General features: G+C 38.8%; 1 protein-coding gene across 1 annotated transcript in view; it reads left to right on the top strand.

The window, feature by feature from the left end:
• TMEM132D (transmembrane protein 132D) overlaps positions 1-22,196 on the top strand; it is a 261,683-nt gene that overhangs the window by 149,247 nt on the left and 90,240 nt on the right. The window contains exon 4 of the mRNA XM_054219706.1: positions 17,637-17,820. Coding sequence (XP_054075681.1) covers positions 17,637-17,820 — 184 coding nt within the window. The remainder of the gene's footprint in view (positions 1-17,636; positions 17,821-22,196) is intronic.

Here is a 22,196-nt window from a genome sequence, read left to right as displayed (position 1 = left end):
GGATGCATGTGCTGCACCCGGCTCCGCTGCAGGCTGCAGAGCTCCCCAAAATCATCATCTTCAAGTAGCTGCGTTTCTGTGTTTTCTGGTTTTTGTAATGTGTGACGTGCCTGTTGCTATACCTGCATCTTCGTAAAATGCTTTAAGATCTCTGCATGAAAGAGACTAGAGAGACCTCAGTGTTATGGTTATTATTACAACTATCAAAACCTATTCTCTAAAAAGAAATTTCAAACTCATATGTCAAAGTCTCCAAACATATGGATAGAATCTCAATTGCCTGCATTATGGCTAACTTGGTTTTTTCTCCCCCTCTTTCTCTCTCTCCCCCCTTCAGTGTTTGAAATAACAATTGCCTCTGCAAAATTCAGGGATAAGGCTGCAGCTGGCATGTATGAAGATTTCTTTTGCTCCCACAGTGGGGTGTATAATTGACAGTAATGGCTGTAAAATCCAGAGCTCAGGGGCTAGGGTTTTTTTTTTTCAAGCTATCTCTCTGGAAAATACAGGGTTTGATCAATGGCTGAGCATTTCAGACTGGTATTAATAAACTCAGGATGTTAAGGATCTGCTTTAAGAATAAATAATCTAATTCGGTTTACAGTCCTAACTGTTGTTTAAAAAGAAAGAAGAGCAATAATGAAAACAAATTACCCTTGATTTAAATATTAATTTTATATGGTAATTGTTCCTGAATAAATATTTCAGTTGCAGAGAGTGGATTGTATTGTCAAACATTGGAAACTGTGCTGCGACTGAATTCGGTGTCCTGTATTTATGTTTCGTAAAGAAGAGCTGAAATGCTTTGAAAGCTTTCTTCTGCTCTGTCTGTTCTGTGTGTGTCACCGCGTATTATGGCATGCCTCCATGAGTGATGTATGCTAACTGAAGGAAGGAAAGGACGTCGAATTGGCACAGACTCCTCGCTGGGGTTGCTTCAGCCAGATCAAAATGATATATATCTTCATAAAGCCATCAGCATTCACAGCACTGGGGGCTTTCTATTGTCTAGGAACGCAAAGCACAGTTAAAAGTGCTCTCTGTTGTAGTTTTAGGGGGAGCTGGTGTAGCTGATGCTGGAAGTTAGTGCTACTAACCTAACCTACTTATAAAATTATGTGCTACTGAACTTTTCTTCTTTAAATAGACAACTTAGATCTCCGGTCATTTAGAAAACTGCATCGTCAGATACTGCTTTTATTTTTCATCATTCCTCTTTCCCTGCTGAATCTTGTGAAACTCCACTGCATTGGTGACGACCAGAATTACCACCTAAACAGTCCCCAGATTTGAAAACAATCTAATGGAGGACTTAATATCTTTAAAATAAAGACTGATAAGAAAGCCATTTTTCCAGTGACATATTGCACGTTTGAATGCAATGGAGTAAAATAATCTGGCTAGAAAAGAACTCAGTCTTTGAAATCTAACTCTTCTTTTATGGACTATCATGGGCTTCACAGCTGATGGAAACTAGGGAGGTGTGATATAGAAAACTGACCATTCTTCAAGGTATTTCACTCTGATGGATGTACTGCAAACAAGTCTAATCTATTAATGTAAAAGGATGCAGTTCTGCTTTTGTAGCATCTCAATGATCAACACTTGTTTTTTTGAAATTCTTTGAAATTTTGAAATAATTTAGCCCTGAACTCTTCTTTCTGGTCTGTTATGAAGAATTTTCACTGACAAATCTCAAAACCCTGAATCATATTCAGAATGTCTGAAAAGTACAGCAAAGAGTGGTGAAGTAGCTTGCACAAGGTCACTCACCAGAGGAGTGACAGAGCCAGGCGTCTCTTGTGGTCTCAGTTCAGTGCTTTATGCCAACAGCAATATTTCATGATTCTGTGGCTGCTCCTGTTGTATCCCGACTTGGGAAGGGACCCACTGCCATGGGATCCACTTAATTCAGTCCAGTTCTGGTAGTGAATTTCACCTGGAACTTCAGCAGTGATATAAGATAAGGGGAAGTTTCTCTTCCCATCAGCTATGAATTTGGCTGTATTTTATGAGATATAGATGAGAAGAGCAAAGGATTAGCATATTTTCAACAAACAACTTTCTGAAAATAGGAGCACACTTTAATTTGCACTCATCAATACTGATGGAGTTGTCACTATTTTCATACCTATGGGAGGAATATCTGCTGTGCAACTGCTAATTACTTCAGTTCTCTTCATTTTCCTTTCTTACACAAATGGCTTCCAAGTTGTTTCTGCTTCATCTTTCCTCCACACAATTCATCTGCCCACTTCTCACATTTATGTAAAACTTTGTTGTCAGTCCTTGACTGTTTCATATTTGAGAATATTTTTTCCTTAGCATTGATAGAATGTGCACCAGAGATTTAGATATGAAATTGTTGCTTCTTATTTTACATCTCCACAAAATTTGCAAAACATGATGCTTCTTTTATTAACAAACAGTAAGAGTTCTAAATTGTTAAATATGGAAATGAGAGACAGAGAAATATTTGGTAGCTCTTTTTCTTTTGGAATTGTCAAAGAGAAGTATGATTCATTCATGTTACTGCCTGGTTTTATCAGGAAAAGGCTTGGATCTTTTCCTATCCTGAAGTTTCAGAGTTACTGCTATTCATTGTGTGTACTAGGTTGCTATGATATAGAAAATGATCATACTGCCTTTTAAATTTACATTAGCTGTGCTAATGATAGTAAGCAACCCATCAGATACCAAGTGTACTCTACACTGAGAAGGTTAGTAGCAAGAGGAAGACTCATCTGTTCATGATAATGTTATGAGCTTTGATGTACTGCTTTCCTTATATAGTCAGGTTGTCTGGGAGCAAAAGTGTAGGTCATGCTCTTAATTATGTGGGAGACCTGTTTCAAGGGTTCTCTATTCCTACAGGGGTCATTTTCATGCAGCATTGAACAAGGGTCAGGAGTAATTCTCTACACATATAATTTGGTGAATTTACTGAGTTGAACTGGTGATTTTGCTGATAAATGAGAGCCTAGCTCAGCAGAGTATTTAAATTCATTCCTATTTAGCAGAGTACTTACACATATGCTTAACTTATAAAATGAGATTGAGTCACAGAAGACTGAAGGAGCTTGCTCCAGTGGTTTGCTGAGCATGGGTCAACTTCTGAACTTGAACGTTAAAGAAAATCAGGAAGCCATAAAAGTTAAGGTGTATTTCAGTGAGCAGCCAAAAGATAGAAGCCTGGTTTCTATGTGTTTGCTTCTTAGGAATGAGTGTGTACACGGATTCTTAGGGAGTGTACTGCAACCTTTCTGTCAGAGGGGTTAATCACTCGGTCTCTTCTCTTCTGCTGTCTGCCTGCTTCCAAAAAACCTAATAATTCTTAACCTCTATGCTTCTGCCTAGTTTTGCTGAAATTGGTCTAATGTTACTGGAGGGAATGACAGACACACAGATATACCGGTTGCATAATCCTTTCTTTATTAAGAAACTAGTCAAAAAAACAAAAAAGGCTTGTTACAGCCATATCTGCCACTGCAAAAAAAAAAATAAAAAAATCTTTCTAAGCATTTTATCCTACCTAATTTTAAACCTTTCCAGTTATTGTGTCTGCTGTTTCCTTTTGAGACTCTTCCACTGTCCTTTTGCTTTGAATTTGGTTCGTATTTCCTGTTGTTTCTAATTATACTCTCCTCCGACCTACCTGCTCTAGCAATTTTCTCTCCTTGACGCTTAAATCCTTGAAATATGTTGGAAAGTTAGCACTTTCTATTTCTTCTGCCTTTTAAACCTCACCTACTGATTTTTTTTTCGAAAATCACCAACCTACCTTCTGCTCTTCTTGATGTTACTTCAAATATTGCACATTCAGGCCCTCTAAAAATCTGACAGTTTATTTCTTTTACCATTTTTAGAAAAACTTGTCCATTTACTTCAATCTTGTGGCTCTTATTTGTACCTTATCCTGCTGTGCAATGAAAGCATAACTGAAGTCAAGCAGCTTGAGTAAAGCAAAGGGAAAACCATGCCTAAAAATCTGCTTATATTCATAGACTGTAGTGATAATTTTGGCAGTGCTATGTTTTAATTCTTCATGTCATTTAGTTGCTTTTATTACTCATAACAGCTGTCTGTTGGATTTTGCCACACGTATTCCAAGAATCCTGCTAGTTATGAGGTTTGAAGTATGTGGTCTCTCTGAGTTTTCCATCTTGCTTGCTTGCAGGAGATATTTTAAGTCTACATTTCTTGGTGATTGTGTGTTCCAGTTAATACACCCTTGGGGATTTTCCATGCAGTGAAAGAAGAGTAGTGTGTGTATTTGCAGTGGTTTCATGTTAGCCTTGCAAAGAAAGAGAGTTTACATTCAATTAAGATGTTAAAGACTCAAGATTGTGCTATGAAACTACAGTGGAATAGCGGTAAGAGTACAAAAGAAAGAAGAGTCAATAATCAAGCAGTCTATTATTTAGGTGTCTGCCATGAAATGAAATCCTACTTGTGTTTTGATACACAACTTTTTCACCTCTGATCTCATTGTTATCTTCTTGTGAAGCTCTGCTATTCGTGACGGGAAATCGAATTCAGAAATTTCTATAAGGATGGCAAATTTTGCAGTGTCACTGAGTAGAAATTGGTCTTCGCTTACTGCTTCTTTCCCGTTATGTGAATGATTTATGAACCTGTTGAAACTATTAATGATTACTAGCATTACTGAATTCATAATTATAATAATTAGGGTCTTTCTTCCCTTTCCTCCAGTTCAATAAAATCAATATGTCTTTTTAAAGAGCTAGATGTACAGCTTTCAACTGTCAGTTATAAAGATTCCTAAGTACGGTCCTGAGATTCTTATAAGTAGAAGCAATGCAATTTGTGATGCTGCTCAGCCCCCAGAGTTGGTGGTAGTTTCCCACAGGATTTTCTTTTAAGATCCAAGATTAGTATCTTAAAACATGTCAATAAAAGTGGCTTTAAAGCCCAAGTTACATTAGATGGAAGATCGACACATAGTAAGGAAGCTTATGTGATGTGATATGTCCATCACATAAGCTGATGGCATGAGATCCTCACTCTTGTTAGGTGATATTTATTATTCACACCGACATGTTTCCTTAGTATTTCATGGAGCATTTCCCTAATTCATGCCATGTGTGTTTTTCTCTCTCCTTCAATTTTCCGGTTATTGGTTTGATTGTATTATCATTTTTACTGAAAGGATACTTTACATTTGGAAACGGCAAACGGCTGTAGTTGCATTCTGACAGAGTGTACTGAGACAAGGTAGTGAGAACCTACCATTTCTCAGCCTGCCTGCTTAGGTTGATGAATATTTAAAGTCCTCTTAAGTTCATCTGTAGAAATGTAATTCTTTTGTTTACAGCTATGTTGGGGTAGGGAAGGAGTTGTTTGGCTGGAGGTGATTTGAGGACACAGAAACTTCCACTCCTGTGGAAGGAGTAATTTTGAATGAGGGAGCTATTATCAGCCATTACATGTTTCCAGAAGGTCTGCAGAGTTATTTAATGTTTTTCTACGAGGAGCTGTTGTAGGAAGTGGAGCTGCATTTGGCCATACTATCCATTTCAATGTCTGGAGCGTGCTATGGTCTGGGCATGGCTCTGAGCAATGGCTCATAGAAGGCTTCAGTTCCAGCCAGGGTGGCTCCTCTGACTGCTTTAACCATTAGAATAATCAGGTTTGGAAGAGCCTTTCAGGGAAATAGGGATTTAAAATCCCTAAGTGCTTTTAAAATGGAGCTTGATAAGTTTATGAAGAGATTAGGTGATGTGGTGGTTGCAATAGCAGGGGACTATCCATATGGACCAAGGTCCCGTCCAGACCAGCACATAAATGCAGCTCTCTGACTTCCTGTGCTGAATTTTTTTCATCTAGAATGAATGTTCATAGCTTTCATATGGACAGCTGGTCTTTGTGTTTGTTTTAGCAGCTCCTGGACCATTTGCATAAATAAGACTAGGATTACTTGATAAGCGATTGCTGATGGCCAGATAGAAAAGGTAGACCTCACCAAAGGGTGGTGACTGAGTGTACTCACATGCATAAATCAGTGCAAATTGTAGCTGTTACCTACCCTGGAGATAGTTTGCTGGTCACAGTACACCTTCTATTGGAGGATTCTCTGCAGACTAATAGCACAGTCATAACTTGCCCTGACTATTTTCTTCATTGTAATTCCTCAGAGAGCATCCAAGGACTGCCAGGACATACATCTCCCCTTATATCTCACCAATCCTTCTGAGCTCAGGTGCACCTCAGCCTCAGGCTCCAAGTGGTGAAAAGTCAAGTGCGTCAACATGGGATGCAATGAGACCCAAAATGATGACACTGCTTGACTTAATGGAACAGTTCATGCCAATGGGAACATGAGTTCTCTGAGCTTTTGAACTCACACAATTTTTAATGTCACAAGTACATCAAAAACTATGATTTGATTTGACAGTGCCTAGGACTCAGCTGTAGACCTGTATCATCATCCTGTCTGTATGATTTCATCATGGCTATCAGATTATCCCAAGGTGTACAGAGGGGAAGCAGCTGCTCAAATACTAAAACTGTACCATGGCTGGAGCAGGGAGGGGATACTGTACCTTTATCATTACAGACAAAGTAATTTAATGAGTGTGCCTCTTAGCCTACCAGGTCAAGGTTGAAATAAGTTGATAAAGGAAAATAAATGTAGAGACTGCAGTGTATGTCCAGAGACATCTGTTCCATACTGCCAACTTTAACACATATAATATACAAACCAGAGGTCAACATTTGCCTTTGCGCTTACAGTCATCTTCACGGAATCACGGAATCTTCAGAGTTGGAAGGGACCTCTAGAGATCATCTAGTCCAACTCCCCTGCTAGAGCAGGATTGCCTAAAGCACATCCCTCAGGGCTGCATCCAGGCGGGTCTTGAAAATCTCCAGAGAAGGGGACTCCACAGCCTCCCTGGGCAGCCTGTTCCAGTGCTCTGTCACCCTCACTGTAAAGTTTTTCCGTGTATTTGAACGGAACTTCCTATGTTCCAGCTTGTGCCCATTGCCCCTTGTCCTGTCACTGGGAACCATTGAAAAGAGTCTGGCTCCGTCCTCCTTAAACCCACCCTTTAGATACTTGTAAACATTAATCAGGTCCCCCCTCAACCTTCTCTTCTCCAGGCTAAAGAGTCCCAGCTCTTTCAGCCTTTCCTCATAAGGGAGGTGCTCCAGTCCCATAATCATCTTGGTTGCCCTTCGCTGGACTCGCTCCAGTAGTTCCCTGTCCCTCTTGAACTGGGGAGCCCAAAATTGATAAAAATTGGTAGGGAACAACATGGCTTTCTGTATGTCCATATAGTTATATATTTTGCTAAACTTTTAATATTTTTATTATCAATCAGGTCTTTAGGCCCTGTATTGTACACTTTTTTCCAAGAGGATCTTGTTTCCTCTTATCGTACAGCAGATACTAATGACATTGATGAAATAGATGCTGCATTTTAAGCAGTTGGTTGTGCTGAAGCTCACAAGTGCTGTGCAGCTAGCAAATGGATTGTGAAGGTGAATGGATGAAAAGCAGAGGTGGAAGTTTTCCATTTCATGCTGCTGATAACTGTTTTGCTGTAGGACAGACAGACTTGGAAATAGCCTGGTAGAGGACAGTGATGTTTAATTTTCAGGTTTTAGTAAATGTAGTCTCTTGATATCCCCTTCCTTAGCACACATCCAGATCCATTATTTTCACCATAAGAATTTGTTTGTGAAAGAAGCTTTCTTATCATTGCACATCAACACTCTCTTTCAATTAAACTTGGACAGAATAGTTTGTAAATTCACTTGTGGTGGAAGAGAACGTAAGCCTAACAGACATCAAGATGACTTCTAGTTCCTTGGTCGTGGACAAGTTTCAAATCTTACAGAGCTGATGGACGCGAAGGCTCAATTCTTATGCCTGAGTGTGCTCCTTATACCTAGGTGTTAGTGTATGAAGTGCAGCTCTGAGTGCTCAGGCTATCCCAGCATTTCCATAAGATCACAAAAAGGACTCTAAATAATATGTCTCTTTGGAAACCCATGTGAGAGAATTTAAACCGTTCAAACTTAATCCAACACTGAAATTGGCCCTGCTTTGAGAAAGGCGTTAGACCAGATGGCTTTCAGAGGCCCCTTCCAGCCAAGATTACTCTATGATTCTGTGATTCAAAAATATATTTCAGCCTAAAGCTTTTTAAAAAAGCTGAGGGTGGCGGGGGGGGAAGGCAATGGGTGTATTCTCTCTTCTTATTACTTAAAAACAAGAAAGAAAAGAGATTCTGGAAGCTTATTTTATTTTAATATTAAAGAAGCTGGAAAGCATTTCTTTTTTAATTCTAGACTTGGCAGATACTGAACATTTGGGTAAAGAAAACATCATTTCTTTTTTAGTTGAAAAGAACTTTGCACTTTTGCAAGATGTATGAGTTCAGCAGAAATACTTGCTGAATAGTTCACGGCAGAAGAAGTTCCTATAGTTGAGGATACTAATCTCAAATATTGGATATGCCTTGGCAGATCTCTCCAAAGAAACCACTAATTTTGAAATATATTGAGGCCTTGAGTCCTGTGAAATGTAATGCTGCTTTTATATATAATTGCATTTTTTGAACTGGTGTGAAGACTAATAAGCAAGGCATAAAAAAGGTACGTTATAGATCTCATCTTGGAGACATGAATGGAACTACGTGCTAAGATACTAGATCTTCCGCTCTGGATTTAAGACTACAATTAAATTTAAAGAAAGTGGGTAGGGGAGATAATTTTTAAATCGCTTTGTATTCCAAAGTTAAATGACCAAGATGGGCATCGAGGAGAGCAGCTGATGTCTGAAGCATGGGTCATAAAGCAGCAAAATGCTGCATCTTTGATGTGAATCTGAAAATAGTAACTTAGCCTGGTAAAGTATCACTTCCCAGGGAGACTCACTCTAGAAGTACCTTTTAGACCAGTTTCTCAATGTTTTCAATCTGGTGATTCCTTACTTGAACCTTTTAAATGTATTACATTGACACAGCCATGGTAAACTTATCTAAGAGATTTATTAGGTGTGTATTTCAGAAGATGAGCAAGAGCACGCAATCATGGAAGGAAATAACAGGTGGAGTTAGGAGAGTAAGATTTTTACTCTTCAGCACCTAATAGCCCCTTTGATTGCTTCTACCCAGGACTATGAGCACTGCCTGGAAAATGCTGTTGTAGGGCCTGTGATGGGCACTCTGTAGAAGACAGAATTAAGGCTGTTAATACATAATTCTGCATGTTCCCTTTTGCAGAGGAGGGGTTCTCACAAGACCAGAGTCAGTGGCTGGATTATCTCTTTGTTCAATTCAATTTTGCCTAACTGTAATTGGGGTAGTTTGGCAACATAGTATTGAGTTAATCTCAGACTCAGCAAGTGCCTCCTGCGTGGGCTCATACATTCAGAGAAACCAGGGACTTCCCTTGGGCTGGTGTGTGATCATCATGGGAACAAAGCTCTATTGCCTTTGTTAAATAAAGGTCTTGAACTCAAGGGAAGCTTTCTTGTATAGCACATGTGCGGATAACTTCGTCTGTAGGGTTGCGTTTCAGAGATAAATAATTACTAAAAAAGACTTAACCTGAATTCAGCAAGTCTAATCTCTTATATATATTTCTGCACAAGTATAAATTTGCAGTTCATGTATATAAAGGTTTTGAGGTGGATAAATATTTGTAGAATGAGGAATGAATTTTGCTGCAGGGTAGTGTACAGAGCACAGTGCTTGATCTTATGATTTAGTACACTGGGATTACTCAATAGCAAATATTTGCAGCACTGGCCCTGTAAATTTTTAGTATGAAAATACTGAGTCTCATTCCCTGCTGATCGGTGTTATGTTTGTGTGACTCCTCCCATTCAACAAAAGGTTTCTTTCATTTTCAGGAGACAGTGATAGCGAAGTGATAATGACAGTGTTAACAGTCTGGGAAACTATAATGTGAATGAAATATCTAAGACTGTTTTAAGGAACGCTTAAGACTGGTATTGATCTAAAGGTTTAGGTCTGGGGGTCATGATGGAAACTCCTATAGTGCTGCCAGTCCTGGGCAGGCAAGGATATGGAGTCAACACAGCACTTCCATGTGTACTGAAGTATTATTTAATTGAGGGCTTTATACTTGGTTTTTCTACCTGTAAAATGACTATTATGTTATCTTTCTCCTATTTTTTGCTCTTGCCAGTTGAGACAACAGTCATCACTTTCTGCAGTTGTCTTGGACAGGGTATTCTGAGCCTTAGAGGAATCCTGAGAAACTACCAATTAATAACAATCATTTGTGGCTATATGCCTGGTTCCCTCTCTTGCAGTTTTATCCACTTACATGTGAGTTATGTTATATTTATTGTTGTTTTTATGCTGAGGACAATAAAAAACAGCAGGTAGAAAAACCTGGATTGACAATGTATTTGCAGTGTTTTATTAGACTTTGCACTGTCAGTAAAACTGTTTCTTACCCCTGCAATTCAATCCCACCTGCATAGTAACTGCGGTTTTTCTGCTGTTGCCTCATGATTGGGCTGCTTCAAAAGTACTTGATGTTTACTGACTACTGTGTTGAATAATTTATTGAATGATTATTAGACTGGATGTAATAAAGTCAGTGTTGATTTACCATTCCCATAGCATAATGGGGTAAATGATCGCTGGATTTACTATGTTAAGAGATGCTCAGAATGATGGTTCTGAACTGAAATGCTGGCTTGGTGGGAAATTATGTTTTAAATTTATATTATAGTAAAAGATTTGCTAATTATTACCCACTTTTGAATGGTTTGAGTTATTTGGGAAAAGTGCTATCAACAGCTGGAAAATTGTATAGTGAATAATTTATTTGAAAATAGCAAAAAAAAGTCAAATAAATAATTCAGCAAATATTTCTCGACCAGCACTGCTGATGTCATGCTCCAGAGAGATGGATCAATTTTTTTAAATAACTTTATTACATGATTAGCAGACTCATTTTTTGGTGATTTTTCTTGCTAGTTGGTTCACTTCTTACACTGATTCCTGAAGAAAAATGACTTTTCAGCCTACCCATCACTGAATTTTTAATAGTAAGATGACAATGAATAAAATTAAATTTTAATGTACTGCTGTATGTATCACCTTAACTTGCTATATCAATGGTGAATAATGATCTTTGCTGTAATGTAGTAGGCTAGATTCTGCAGACACTGTTTTTTAGAGTACCCTCTCTGACCTTGGGAAGGTCAGAGCCCCAAGCCATATTGCCTCACTTTCCTTTTCTTCCTTTTTGTTATTTTTTAGACTAGGACCGGGGACTGATGTACAGAGTATGTATATACTAGTTTGCTAGCAACGTATGGTGCCGGTATTGCTCTGTAGTGTTTGGTTTTATTTTAATAAAATTCTAACTTTTGGGGTAAACTCAGGCATTTTATTTTCAGCTGCAGAGGAGGGGTGGAAATCCTGCTAGCCTTGCCAGCTAGATTCATACCTACTGAATGGATTTGGGAGATCAAGCATTGGATATGCCGCGCTCGCATTCTGGAGCCGAGCCAGCTCCTCAGCTGGAGAAAGGCAATATCATGCTGTTAACTTGTTATGTTTAATGTCAAGTCTTGCAATATTTGATTTTTACCTTAAATCCTAGTTGTAGCAATAAAATGGTTCACTGAAATTCTACAATTTTTAACCTGTATAAAAGCTTTTCCATAAAAATTGGAAAATATCAGTTGATTACGCTCTAGCTCTAAAATCAGAAGGAAAAGACAATCAGATTCATTAAAATAAAGAATGTCTCTTTGCCTGTAAGATTATTTTGAGGGCTTTTAGCTTGGGTTTTTTTGTATGTGTGAGACTGGTAAAAGCACCCCAACCCGGAGACATAAAGCTTCCAAAGACTGCGTGTCAGTAGTAGAAATCTTTTCTCAGCTTTGTCTTCCTGTGTTGTATTGAAGAATTCAAACCCTGCCTGAAGCAGACAGGTTTGGGTGCATTGTTTTAGGGCAGACCTGCACAGGAAACCTAAAGGAAGCACGTATTGACTGCTGCAGTTAAAAATAAAATATACAAAAAACACTTAAAAAAGAGATTAAATGTGGATGTGAAGTTTGCACCCATCATCATCTCTTGCAGAGGGATTTTTAAATCACCTCCGGCTGAATTGGAAGAGGTTATCAGTATTTCCAAAGCAATGGCTTGTTGTGCGATGATGAGCACCAAAGAAAAGTCCAAATAAATTAGCCTACCATAACACACAGTGTTCCTTTCTCATTCTCTGCTTTTTATTCCTCAGATGTCAGTGTTATGGTCTCTTTGTCAGTGATCCCACATTTTTTGCTTACGCATCCTATACACGTAATTTCTAGGAGGCTATCAAACATGCCAAGCAGAAGTAGTTTATTGCATTGCAAGTACCTGTTTATGCAGAAGAGATGTGATCTCTATCTCTCCGGCAAATATGGAGAGGAATGCAAATGTGTCCCCCTGCCACAACAGTTTGACCCTCATGTAAAGGCTTCTTTAAACAAACAAAAAAAACCCACAAATAAAATTATGCTTTTTCCTGAAACCAGAGTTGTAGGTATTTGTTAAAAATTCAGTGAAGACTAGACAGGCAATCTTTGTTTGGTGAAGATAAACTAAAAGATTATCAGGATCCTTTTCTGACTGCTTTAAAAAGAGGTGGAAAGACTGACTCAACTAAGACGGAGGTTTGAAGCTGTGTTTTCTTTCTTAGGCCATTATCTATACTAGCTCCATTTCCCATTCATCTGGATTTTTTAGGTGTTTCTCACAGAGCACCTATGCACTCCAAGCCTCGTTGTTTATTTTTATATCATTCTCCTCTTATCTACGTTTCACAGAAGTTCATTTTCTACTTTTCTCTCTCACACATACTTCTGTAACAGGTCACTTTTCTTTTTCTCTCTGTGATTTTTTTTTCCTAATTTCTTCTAGTTTCCCTTTCATTTTTTTTCCCCACCCAAAATCTGTTTCGGTGGGAAGACACTGTGTTACTCAGTTGCATGCTCCCAGTGGCACTGCACGATAGATGAAGTCCACAGACTTCTGGCACTGCTGGGATATGCCGCTCTGGAGGAGTGTAAGTGTAATGCTTGTGTGCTAGAGGGGAGCTCTAGGGTTGGAGAGAGATTATCAAGCAGAAGGGAAAAAGGTACAAAAAAGCAAATATAACGAAGGAAAGGCTGATTCTCTAATGGTCCTTTGAAGTCCCTTTGACCTCCTAATGTTTGGTTAGGAAACAAGTACCCTTTAGTGATAATATTAGGAGTAATGGCTTGCAGTTCCAAAAGGGATGGGCAAAAAAGGTTTGTAAAACTGCTTTTAGTGAAATTGTTTAAATTCTGAAGAAAATACCATAGAAAAGGCTTTTAAAAAAAAACTGTATCAGAAATGAATTGTTTCAGAGAACTGTGGAGTTCTATTACTAAATGGCAATGTTTTGTTTTTGCTGCTCTTTGTTATGCCTTTCTTCTACATCTCATATAGTTTTACATTATTTCCTACCACACAAAGAAGTTATGTTTGACACATGTTGCCACTGCTGGCTCTGTGCAGTGGCAGGACAGATGACAGCAAGCCTTTTTGCAGCCCAGCTGATAGAGCTGGAAATAGCTAGCATGGTGTTTTTATCCAGTATGACAACACAGCATATTATCGTACTTTTGCCCAAAGATTTGTACTTATTTTAAAATCACTTTATTTCTGCAGTAGTGTTATACACGACTTTCTGTGGATAAATCATCTTACACACTTTGTGGTGTATAAATCATCTTATCCCGTTTTTATGGGAGAGTAATTTTCGGTTTAATTTTCTCTCCTGTAGAATGAGGATAGTAACGGTTTTCACAAACTCCCTCAGGTCTCACGGGGTCAGCTGTGCTGTTGTTTCCCCTCTTTCATGCTAGAAAGTTTTTTCCAGTTATCCCTGGAAAAATTTTTTTCCTTTTCTGAGCACGGCTGTTGGTCGTCTCAGCCTGGTCTGTGCAGCATTTCAGGACAGACTCTCTGCAAGAGATGCACTGGAGACCTGTGTGTGTGTAGGTAGAAAAGAATAAAGATTACCTTCTTCCTCTCTTCTCCCCAAGGCTCTTTCATTAACATTCCTGTGATACGTCTTATTTAGCATATTCATGGCTTTAGGCTTCTTGTGTCTGTTATAGCCTTCTAAAGACAGTGATAAAACTTTATACATTGTATTATGAGAAACATTACATGCCCGGTCGTTTTAGTAGGTTCAGAAGGAATCTTGTTTTGTGAGTGTTATGTAAAGATCAAAGCCGATAGCACAGCTAGTGAAATCAGGAATGGGATACTTGAATTGACTAACACTGCCAACATCTAGTAGCTATTCTCGGATTTACAGTCGCCTCTTGAAAATTGTGTCTTGCAGGGCGTACCATCCCTAGAGACCCAGAAGAGCAGCTGGTTCTTTCTCTAAAGAAAGTTGACCCAATGGCACAGGTGTTAGCAGCTGGCCAAGGGCCTTGACACCAGCCTCTTGGGTTTAAAAGGACTCCCAGGCCAAAAGGGCAGAAGAGAGCTGCTGTTTTTTTTTTCCCCTAGGTTGGGGATGTGTCAGAAGCAGCAGATGCAGAATGGCTCTGTGAAGGTAGGAATTACTCCCCTGGAGACAGCACAGAGTTTCCCATTGTTCTTAATTTGTCAGAGCTGCTTGATCTTTTGTTAGACAGGAAATAAAAGGCAGATCAAGAAATACAGTATGAACGTGCCTGTGCTCTCCTGGCTAACAGGAGCAAAGACCAGACTACTCTATTCCAGTGAAGTTTTCTTTCTTTTTCTGTCCTCCTTGTCTTCGGATTGGTCTGAGACCCTTTAAAACTGTGTCTACATGGCACACAGCTCAGCAGGGCTCTGTTCACCAGGAGATTTTATTGGCACCACAGTGAACTCCATTACAGTTTAACTCTCAACTATGAACAGCAAAAGCCCATGAGAAGGATTTGACTTTAAATTAGCACCAAGAGCTGTTTTGCTTCGACCACTCTTCAGCTGAGCTTGGACTGCTGTTGTGAACCTTTGGGTTTGTCTGTTCTAAACTTTCTAATCATGTAGCCTCCCATATTGTAATTAACACTGTTGCTGTACTCACGATAGCAATAATGGTTTTAGCATTAGCAAAGACAAGCTGCCAATACGCTGTTGCATTACAGTGGCCATAAAGTGTATGCCTACCTTGAGGAGGATTAGGCAGTGCATCATTTCAAGTAGCAGTGGCTGACTACCCTGTAGAAATGTTCCTATTGTACCAAGCAGCCTTGACTTTAACAGAAAAGCCACAAATATTTTTATGTGACTGAACTCTGGTGATAAATACTATTTGTCCAAATTTCTCCATTTACAGTTTTTAACTGTGTTTTCTGAAGGGTAACTTTCTGGCTCTCTGTTGAAAGATTTGAGTTGCTAAATACTGCTTAGGAAGGTTATAAATTTGGGACACAGATCCATGGGACTTGCAAATGGAAGGACCATCATAGTAAGTGATGAGTAAAGTAATTAAACAAAAGTTCCTGACCTGGTGCTGACAGCTGGGGTCTGATCATAGGTCGTGCAATACTTTCACTTTTTTTTGTACATCTTTAGCAGCAGTAATGACATTCTTATTGATTTTTGAGGCACTTTATAATCTTGTCATTTGGAGGTGTTTAGTATTTCTAAGAGGAACTAGTTCAAATAGTTTCTCTCATAATCGCATTTGGTAGTGAAGTGGGGAATTTTTTTGCTACAAGAAAAGCTTCATTAAAATACCTGCTTTGAAGGAGAAATGAAAAGAAATGTTTCCATTCTTTTGGGGTTACTCTGGTTGTGCCGTATGGGAGCTGTAGTTCAAGTACATAAAGACGACAGTCCACTTTTCCCATCTTTTCCACTGCCTTTCACTCCCTCCTTTGTTTTCCTGTGTCCTAATCACTTTAGTCCTTTTCTCCTAATCCCCAACACACCTGGAAAAGATGAGGCCGATAGCCTTTTCTGACAATCATTAGGATCTTCTGTGGTATTCTGCCCTGCAGTCCCCTCCTGCCCCGCAGTCCCTCACTGCTGTTACAGGACACGTTTCTGGTGACAGCACCAATTCTGCAAAGCTGGTGACTGGTAGCAGCAGACACCAATGCAATAATAAAGACAGGCACCCTGAATAGAATCACAAAACCAAGGTTCATTATATGAAGATTCAATTAGTTCTTTAAACACAGAAACTGTGATAGAACATACCGTACAAAACAGGATCGCTGCCAGGTATTTGTAAGCAATGCATTGCCCATTCCTGCTCATACAATTAAGGTAACTGAGTTTCAATAGTCTTCAACAGTCACAGCTGCATAAAGCAGCTTTGGATCCTACCTAGGTCAGCATGAAATAAGACTGTATTCAGTGCTAGTTTAGAAAATGTGCTCCTTTTTTTTTTTTTTCCCTGACATGAAGAAATGAGAAATTGAACACAATGTGTTCCATTTTGGAAACACAGAGGCTCCTTTTAAATTCCATCCAGGATAGCAAGGACTCAATACTTCCATTAAAATCCAAACCTTAAAGATGATCAGATTAAACTCTTCAAGCAGTAGCTTTGGATAAAGCATTGGATTTAGCCAGCATGATAAAAATATCTGAGTATTTTGGGAAGAATCCTAAACTGGGGCTGTTGTCATAACTGTTCTTCATAAAAAGCATGCCTAGTTTTAGCTCTTTCTCCACATCAGCTGGGAAAACCTGCTGTGTTTTAGGCATGTTCTGGGATTCTCTAATCAGTTGCTGAAATGTTTCCTCTTTCTTCTAGCTGCACTCTCCAACATAAGTGGCTTATGACACTTCACTTAAATGAACCATGTAACTGTAGGAAGGACAGCATGTAAAGACAAAGTAGAACTGATAAGGTATCAGTAACGCCAATGTTGCCATAGTATCCTGGAGGATCACATCTAGTTCTAGTGTTTTTTACTGAAGAATCCTGGCAGGATTGGCCAGTATTTTAAATAATGCAGTTTTGTAACTCTCTTCTCCCTCAACAAGCTAGATTAGCGCTAATTCCTAGTTTAGCAAAGGACAAAAAGAGCTTCAGACAGACATTCACAGCAAGGTAGCAGTATAGCCAAAAATTAATTCCAAGCTTTCCAGTCCTCTGCTCCCTGCTGCCCTGGCTCATGGACCCCATCCTGAACTTTGACCCTTCTTCCATGCCTCCCTTTTTAAAAAGCAGAAAATACATTTAATGCAGTGGTTTGTGCTTTCCCATTTCAGGGAGTGATTCCCTTTAGATTTGCTCATGTGTTGCTTTAACAGGCAGGAAATACAATGTGCTTGTTAAAGGGAGAGCCTCATAGTTAGGATTTTTAGGCAGTAGCTTTAGTCTTAGCTTTACCTTGATTTGGTTTTGTTTCTTCACCTGTACAATGTGGTGATACTTAGTGATCCATCTCACAGAGTGTTACTAAGCCACTTGAATGTACGGGAAATATCCTGAAATGTTAAGAAATGTTAAGCGCAAATGATTAATTCATTATTATATCCATCATCCCACCAAATCCTCTCTTTGGAAGAGCCTTAATCCAATGTTTTATTAATATAAAAGCAATTATATTGCTGGTTTATCAGTCATTTGAATAGAACCTTTCTTTTTCTTTCTTGCAGTGCGGACGGTTCTTCCTCTGAAATCATGCAGATTGATTTTGAAATTGAAGACCTAACTGACCTACCTGGGACCCAGCTCATCACATGGCAGGTAGAATATCCTGGAGATATGACATCTGATCTAGGAATCTCCAAGATCTACGTAAGCCAGAAGGACCTGGTAGGAGTTCTCCCCTTGGCTATGGTAAGAAATTGTCTGGCATTCTGCAAGTTTTTAATATTGCTTTACAACTCTAGTGTCTGACAGATGCAAATGATCTGCTGAAAGGGCTGGGGAGACAGAAAGTTTCAGCACCTTGAGAAATAGATACTAACTTCTGAAGTTAGCTTCATTCAGTGGTGAAACCACATGAGGGGAAGCCATAGCTTCCCATGGAAGGCCCAGTCACAGTCTCTTTGACCGATACACTAGCTTCTTGGAGACAGAAGCTGAGTTCATGGCATTTTCAGTATTCAGAACTCGCTCTTGTTGCATGACGTGGTACACTTGGACACTGAGTTCAGTGCGGTTATATGTCTCACTTGAATCACAGATACTCTTACATTTGGTCTAGTGCTTGAGGACTTCCGGAATCACACTTTTTTCAGTTTTTGAATTCTGACTCTGTATTCATTTAAGAGTGGGAAGAGAAATAAAAGGCATGGAGTAACTTCTGAGTCATTTTTAATGACCTAGAGAACACAAAATACAGTGCATAGCCAACTGTCTGTTCTACGTAAATGCATTCAAATGGGTTGCCTCACCGTCACAATGCAATCTATAGGGCTTGGAGAATACCTGATATTTTAGCCTCGTCTTACCTAAAAAAACTGTTAGATACCCAACTTCCAAGTGTAAATAGAAATTTTGTGCATTTCTTCTTCTCTCCCCTTCGTGTCTCTTCATCATTAGGGCTGAAGTATGCTTGTCTAATTATATACTGTGCCCCATTTTTGTTCTTAGACAATCTATTAGGAAATATTGACACATTATTATTTAACACCAAGAGAAAAACAAAAAAATCAATTTCAGAGCATTTAAAAAAACGTAACCTGGATGTTTGCCTAGTGATAGCCAGTTAATTGTGCCATTATTGAAAGCTGAAGGTGTTCTTTGCGCTTCCAGACTCACAGACTGATAATAGCTATTATTGTTATCTACCAACTTTAGAACTACTCAGATGTTGTGATTCTTTATTTCACCAAAAATATTTCTTTTCATTTGAAATGGCTCATGCTTTTGTTACCAAGGTGTAGATCACAGTTGAAGCAAATCTCTCCAACTGCAATTGTGGCCACCTAACAAATCAGAGTTGTATATCTAATCCTTTTGTTTTGCATGGCTCTTTTCATGGGCTAGTTCCTGCTATTGAACTGTGGACGATCTCTGGTGGCTTGTTGATAAGAGAAGAGGCTTTCAGGTCTGCAGATGGGACCCTGATATGCAGTCACACAAGTTCTTACGGAGGGTTGAGGCTGTAGAGGTTGTCTGATTTACATAATCTCAGACATGGGAGTTTTATTTGCTCCATCCCTTAATGAAAAGATAATAGATTTCTTTCGTAGTGGTTCCAATGGTTGCAGAAAACGCTAGTTCTTCTCATGCCCATGATCACTTTAGTATCAAGTGATACAGTGGCAAAAAATAGTTCATAAGAACAAAGATAGATTCTCCTGGTAGTTGCTACAAATCAACCCAGTCTCTTCATTTCCATTAAAAGACGAAAAAAAGCCCGTATTTCAGAAGCACAAAATTCTATGCTCAAAGGTCACATAAAGTCTATAAAGTTGTCAGTAGGGGGCATTTTATAAGGCAACAGGTGTTGGGATAATGGATGAGAGAGAAAGCAAAGATAAATGGCAGGGGTCCCCTAATTACTGACAGACTGGGAATAGTTTTAACCTTTGCATTGACGGGAGCGTCAGGGAAGAAACTCTGGGGTATCACAAATCTCCAGATCTTTGTAGTACTTCACTTTGTGCTTAGGAGATGATGATTCGGGTGCAGACCTTTCAAGACATGTAATTTAGAGTAGTTGGGTACTTCAGATTTCCCTGTGATCTTAGCAAAGCCAGTTTGTAATTTACACATTTAAAATAAAAAAAAAAATAATTAAATTCTACTTCTCCATTTACGAAGAACCACAATGAAAACAAAGTGTTAATTACTTCTCTGTTTCTAGAGACTGGGGTTAAGGTTAATTCAGGCTAGTTTTGCTGGGCTTCTTAGAGGAACGTGTAATTTCATGTTTAGAAGCACCAAACAGAAATGCTGTTAAAAATTTCAATTACAGGTTAATTTTTCAAAAGAACAATTTTACTGCTTTAACATTAGGCAGAGCTTTGGTTTTTTAAGAGACTCTCACATACCACATCTGCACCATCTTTGTTTTCTGCGGTCTTTTCTTCTAGCTATTATGGATTTGTAAATTGAAAAGCAGAAGTTTGGCCAATTTAGAGCTTCCTGTTTTCTTTTTTTGAGTTACAGAATGCTGCAATGGAAAGACTTAAATGTATATTTAAGCATCAGGACACACTGGAAATGCCTACCTTCTGCTGAAGTTATTAGGACACTTGCTGCACTCACCTTACCTTTCTCCAGTGCATTTTTTTTCCTATGGCATATTAGCAATCCAACTTTTGAGACCCCTGCAGGTCCCTACACCCATAATGAAACAGCACCACAAGTGACAGTAGAGCACTCAAGGATATTGATGAGAAAAGCTGTAGGGTATATTTTATGGATGTGTGGGTACCATAAAGGCTGATATTTCTGACACTTTAATAACACCTTTTCTAATTTTAAAGTGTAACAGAACCTGTCTTGGTAAGCTGTGCATGGGCCCCCACTCAGCCCTTGTTAGCAGAATGGCAATAGCATGGGAGAAGACATTTAATTTGAGAACATTGTAAGAACCTGTGAGCACCTGTTTGGGTATTTGCAATGCATGATCCTTTCCCTTAAGCCTGATGAAATACAGGCAAAGATGTTTACCCAGGGTTATAAAAAATTATTGACCTTTTACCATGATTGCTTTGCAGCGGCTCTTACAGCCATGTAGCAATGTATTGCCTTGTTGACAGAAACTAAAACATCCACTAAACCCCATGGATGAGGCAGGTATTTGTATGGCATAATATTCCTCACCAGCACAGTTTCCACTGTAATTGGTGAATTTCTTGCACAGGCACTATTCAGAGCTCTCCCCATTTCCCTGCCAGCTTCTTCACTGCAAGGTCTGTGTCTCCAGGTAGTGTGTGGCCAGGGAACTGGAGAAGAGAGGTCTTGAGAACATGTTGATCAGTACAGGGAGTTATAGAAACAAATAGTTCTTTATTATGGATGGAGAATTCTGACAAGGAATGCCGGAAGATTACTCCATGGTAATTATTGAAAATTTGTCACTTCGAAAAAAAAAAAAAAAATCACAAGTAAATACTGAAGAGGCACAACCCTTCTATGTTGCTCTTTGTTGTCAACTAACATACATATTAATTTTCTTTAAATGTCATTATCTTAACATTCACCTGTAACAGGGTATCCTTTGAGACAGAAACCCTGGCACCTCTTAAGACCTTTGAAATATGGTATTAAAAAGGCATATGGTCTATTTGTTCATTAACTGTCTTGAACATACTAAACTGCTGAGGGTTTTTTGAGTTGAGGACCTGCAATGTAGCGTGACAGCCAGTGAGACTAATATGCCTGAATCTTCTAGAATATGACATTATTTTTTATTGGCATCCTAAAGAATCAGCTTCCAATTCCTATTTGACTTCTTTCTGATGTTTCTTCCCCATTTTATTTCACTCTCATTTTGTTAGGTGATGAATGGCACAGGTTTAATCACTCAAATTGTACATTTGCTGCTATTGATTATTGTTGCTTTTTAAACATTCTGTCAGCTCTTTCATAATTGTGGTGTTCACCTTTTGTTGAACCTTAATGATTAGGTGAAGATGAGAGACAGACGAGCTCTGTAGCCATCTGTGTACATACAAGATAATCCCTACTGAGAAAGGCAGAGGGCAGATATGACATGCTGGTAAATGGATAAGTTGAAATCTGTTCTGTAAATAATAGTAATAAAAATAGTAAATAATAAAATACCTGAGCTGGTTCTTAACTGAACCAGGTCTGAATCTGTAAATCACCTGTCTTACCTGTGAATATCCCCTAAACCTGTTCTATCTGTGCCCTCTCTTTATTTAATAATCTGATAAGGAATCAGGGCAAAATACCTGTTTCATAAATCTCACAGGGGGAGATGTTGGACCCAGGGTTGATAAATCCATTATTAGAGTAGTCTTTTGACTAGAGATTACACAATGTTAACTTTACTTTCTCCTAGAATGCAGAAAAAAAATGCATGCAGGACGCTTAGTGTCCCTTCAGAAATTTCTTCACAAGGTTGCAGGTTCCTGACCTTCAATTTTTAATAAATGCTTGTGTGCATACGTGTGTTAAATTTCTAAATCAGCAAGTTAATATTAGAGTCAGCCTGGCTCACATAAATGTTTTAGCCCTAATATTCAAGGCACTATTAGTTTTAAAGATATGGATGTGGACCAGATGTTTCA

Source organism: Rissa tridactyla, chromosome 13, assembly GCF_028500815.1.
Source record: "Rissa tridactyla isolate bRisTri1 chromosome 13, bRisTri1.patW.cur.20221130, whole genome shotgun sequence".
Taxonomy (NCBI): Eukaryota; Metazoa; Chordata; class Aves; order Charadriiformes; family Laridae; genus Rissa; species Rissa tridactyla.
The sequence above is the reverse complement of the archived record's forward strand: the minus strand, read 5'-3'. Positions and strand labels throughout refer to the sequence as shown.